This window comes from Hydractinia symbiolongicarpus, chromosome 12 (assembly GCF_029227915.1).
Source record: "Hydractinia symbiolongicarpus strain clone_291-10 chromosome 12, HSymV2.1, whole genome shotgun sequence".
Classification (NCBI taxonomy): domain Eukaryota; kingdom Metazoa; phylum Cnidaria; class Hydrozoa; order Anthoathecata; family Hydractiniidae; genus Hydractinia; species Hydractinia symbiolongicarpus.
Genome location: NC_079886.1, coordinates 22,233,901 through 22,237,269, shown reverse-complemented (window position 1 = coordinate 22,237,269; position 3,369 = coordinate 22,233,901). Strand labels below are relative to the sequence as shown.

Sequence of the window (3,369 nt, the reverse complement as noted above, 5' to 3'; positions counted from 1 at the left end):
ATAATATACTTGAAATTCTACCATTCGGTGAAGAATTCAAATCATAAAATTCTCCATGAATTCCGCAGCATATTAGATAAATAGCAAAGGTACTGTTACTTTTTCTCGTTGTCCCTACAGATAGTCAAAAATCTCGACAAAAACGAATTTAAAATCAGTATGTGGTCAAGAGCTAAACTTTAAAAATATATACAAAGAAGCAAAAAGATTGGATTTTCCTTAAAAAGTAGACAGGACAGCAAATTTATTGTTATTTATGGTGCCAGTTAGTTAGTTATATTAACTGTAGCTGCGTATTTTATCCGGTCAGTACCCGACCTACCTTTTTCGCTTTAGCCGCATATCCAAAAGCAAAAAAAGAGACCTAAGAACGATAATTTGTGTAAAGGGTAAATGTTATTTCTTGCTTGATACTGAAGAATATTCTTCAAAATTGTTCAGCCATCATGTTAGAAGGGTTACATAGTATAAAGAGAAGCTATAGTATATGAGAAAATTACACATGTCTCGCATGTCAAGCAAGGAACGTAACTTCACACCTACACGAGAATAACGTAAAAGTATATGGTTTCATTCATAAATTCTATTATATTTACATACTTTTTGTTAAGGTTTCGATACTTTTGATCTATTGCTAGCAGCTGGTCCATAAAGTCAACAACCATTCAACAAGCTTATTAGCTCCGATAAAGAAACTTTTTTGAAGAGTAATATTTTATTTATTTCATTTCCTCTGACTGTTAATTTCCGTTTAATTATTTTTTTATATACATATATATTTATATTTTATATATCAACTAAGATATACTTATTACACTCTTTACTTGCACACGAATTTGTTACTTTTATTAATTTCTGCTTCGTACATATCCATCAACAACATCCAGCAACAATATGGGAAGATTTTTTACGCTGTTAACCTTTGCTTATCTAGTCTGGAACATTTCAGCGTCTGTTTTGAGGAAGGACGAAAACAATGTCAAGGTACTATATTGTTTACCACATAAACTTAACAAGTGAGGAAATCTTAACACCGAAACATTCATCAATAAAGAAGCAACGAAACGCTCTTCTCTTGAGTTCAGTGATTTACACGAAATTCAAATAAATAGTGGTGAAAAGCCTGATGGTATTATTGCCAACCTCCATCTTTGTTTCATTTTAGTATTAGATTTTAGTAATTTTTCTTTTCTTTCTTTAGAAAAGCATTGTAACTGAAGTAGAAGGTAAGATTTTTTTTTGTTTAGCATCATCATATAGGTCAATCTGGTCCTCGGATCAACCTGGTCCTCAAGGCTTCTTTTTATTAAACAAACGACTGTTATTCATAGCAACAAAACAAAAAAATGTTTAACCCAAAAAAAGTGCCGCTGTATGATATCATGTATTGATAAAAAAAAATATGAAAAAAACACAGTTGTTTTTGTATTAAAACTTGCTTGCTGATACGATGTTATGCTCCTCCAATTCAGTGTCTCGCTATTCCAGTTTAATACAGTTAAGACAGTGAGGTCAGATAAGCTAAACACGGTTATTTTACTCAGGATTTTGTGGATTCTAGTGTTATTTTCCTTTGCATAACTTTTAGAAAACATTTTTGTTTTATTAGCAACAACACAAGCTCCGTATTTTTGGTGCAGTAGTGAAACCTGCCCATCGACTGCACATTGTAACACGGTTGTTCGTCAATCGTGGAGCTGTTGTGCAACATGTGGTGAGTAAAGACAAAATAATATATCTTTAGTAAATTTTCTTTAAAACCCATCTGATATCTTCAGTATTTTAGTCGGTCATTTAAGGTTTGAGGTTTAAGACAACAGATGTTGACGGTAGTTTCAGAATACCGGTCATTCTGCTTGATCTGTTTTAGCTTGTACCAACCAAATGGGTATAAAAATGGAAGTTGGGCAAGAGTTTCGTTTGCAGGAGCCTGGTAAATCTTGCCATTTATGTAAATGCGAACAAAGGTATAGTTGGGAAGAACCTTTGGCAGATTGTTTTGAGGTGAAATGTCCAGCAGTAGCAACTTCGTGTACCAAAAGGTTTTTACCAGCTGGTAGTTGCTGTGAAATTTGTGGTAAGTGTTCTGTGAACTCAACCTTGTTCTCAGGGTTCTTCTACTCTAAAATATTCTGACGAGATAGAGTAGGCGTGAAAGAACCATGGGGAAGAGGTTGACTTTAATTTTTGTTGGTAGCCGCTGTGAAATGTCTGGTGAGTATTCTAAAATATTCGCCTAAAACTTTAGATCACAAGAATGTGTAGTCTAAGTTAACATTTCTTATTTCTACGCTAAGTTACTATGCTCACCCATGGTGTCTGATTCGTATTTTCTTGTCAATTTTTATTACAGTTGTGTTTTTTATTCTGCCCTTATTTTTTCTTACTTTTAGCCGACGATACAATGTCAGCGGGTATAATTCGACCAGATTTTCCTGAGATTCCGGATGCCTTAATGAATTTAAGAAAATAGGTAATATTTTTGCAAATAATTTGTCGTTTATAACAAGCTCATAAATAGCGAACACTTTGACAATGAATAAAAATGCATCAAGAAGAAAACAACAAAATTGATCAGTTTTCTTCTTCTTTTAGAAAAGAAAGAAGTGGAAACAAACAAGAGATATGAAGAGAGAACAAATATGTCTTATACAATTGTAAAAATATTCTTCCTGTCTGTAGAAACTGTATGAAAAATATTGTTGTGCTCTATTTACGCTTTTTTCGTTCTTGTTAGCCACTCGGCAGAGTCGTTGTGTTATTAGTTTTTATATTCAAATTTATTTTTATTCTCTGCAAACATTATACGGTAATACACATTGAACATTTCAAAGGTTCACATAAGAGACGGACTTCTGTGTATGAAAGAAGGTGCAGACAAGTTTATCTTCACGTTGTAATATTTGTTGTGCATTTACCTGCAACCGAGGAATCTAGGAAAAGAGAGAAATTTTTTTAAGCAATTTGCTACTATACAGTTTATATTCATAGTACCCGTTGTGTTTTATAAGAAACCAAAATAAAATACTGCCTTATTCATTATCTAAGTTGATTCATTAAAATCGCCAGTTTTTAAGAAAGCCTTCCAATTTGTCAGGACAGGTTACTCGATATACGTCCAATTAAATGGAAGCATTTATGAAAGTGTTTCTTACTTCAAATTTTTACACTTTGGCAACTAGTTAAAATTTCTTATGTTTTGGGAGGTGACTAGTAAGTTTCTTATAAAGTGGTTTCCTTATTTTAAAAAAATGTGTAAAAAATCATAATCAGAGTGTCTATAGGAAAACTCTTAACAGAGGAAAGAACTTTTCTGTGGTTCATCTCATTATCTTTATTTACTAAAGTTTAAAAAATGCAAAAAAAGTC

At 32.5% G+C, this 3,369-nt stretch overlaps 1 protein-coding gene across 1 annotated transcript; it reads left to right on the top strand.

Annotated features, from left to right (window-relative positions):
• Nucleotides 1-733: 733 nt before the first annotated feature.
• Nucleotides 734-2,712, top strand: LOC130622534 (kielin/chordin-like protein). The gene is made up of 6 exons (XM_057437996.1): nt 734-984; nt 1,202-1,226; nt 1,610-1,714; nt 1,871-2,077; nt 2,394-2,473; nt 2,596-2,712. The coding sequence occupies exons 1-5, from the start codon at nt 895-897 to the stop codon at nt 2,471-2,473; spliced, it is 507 nt and encodes a 168-aa protein (XP_057293979.1). The 5' UTR covers nt 734-894; the 3' UTR covers nt 2,596-2,712.
• The last annotated feature ends 657 nt before the right edge of the window (nt 2,713-3,369 follow it).

Bases quoted from the DNA above. Each gene is read 5' to 3' on its own strand.
- LOC130622534 (XM_057437996.1), top strand. From the start codon at position 895: ATGGGAAGATTTTTTACGCTGTTAACCTTTGCTTATCTAGTCTGGAAC. The intron at 985-1,201 runs GTACTATATTGT...TTCTTTCTTTAG, and splicing joins AGGACGAAAACAATGTCAAG to AAAAGCATTGTAACTGAAGT. The intron at 1,715-1,870 runs GTGAGTAAAGAC...GATCTGTTTTAG, and splicing joins GAGCTGTTGTGCAACATGTG to CTTGTACCAACCAAATGGGT.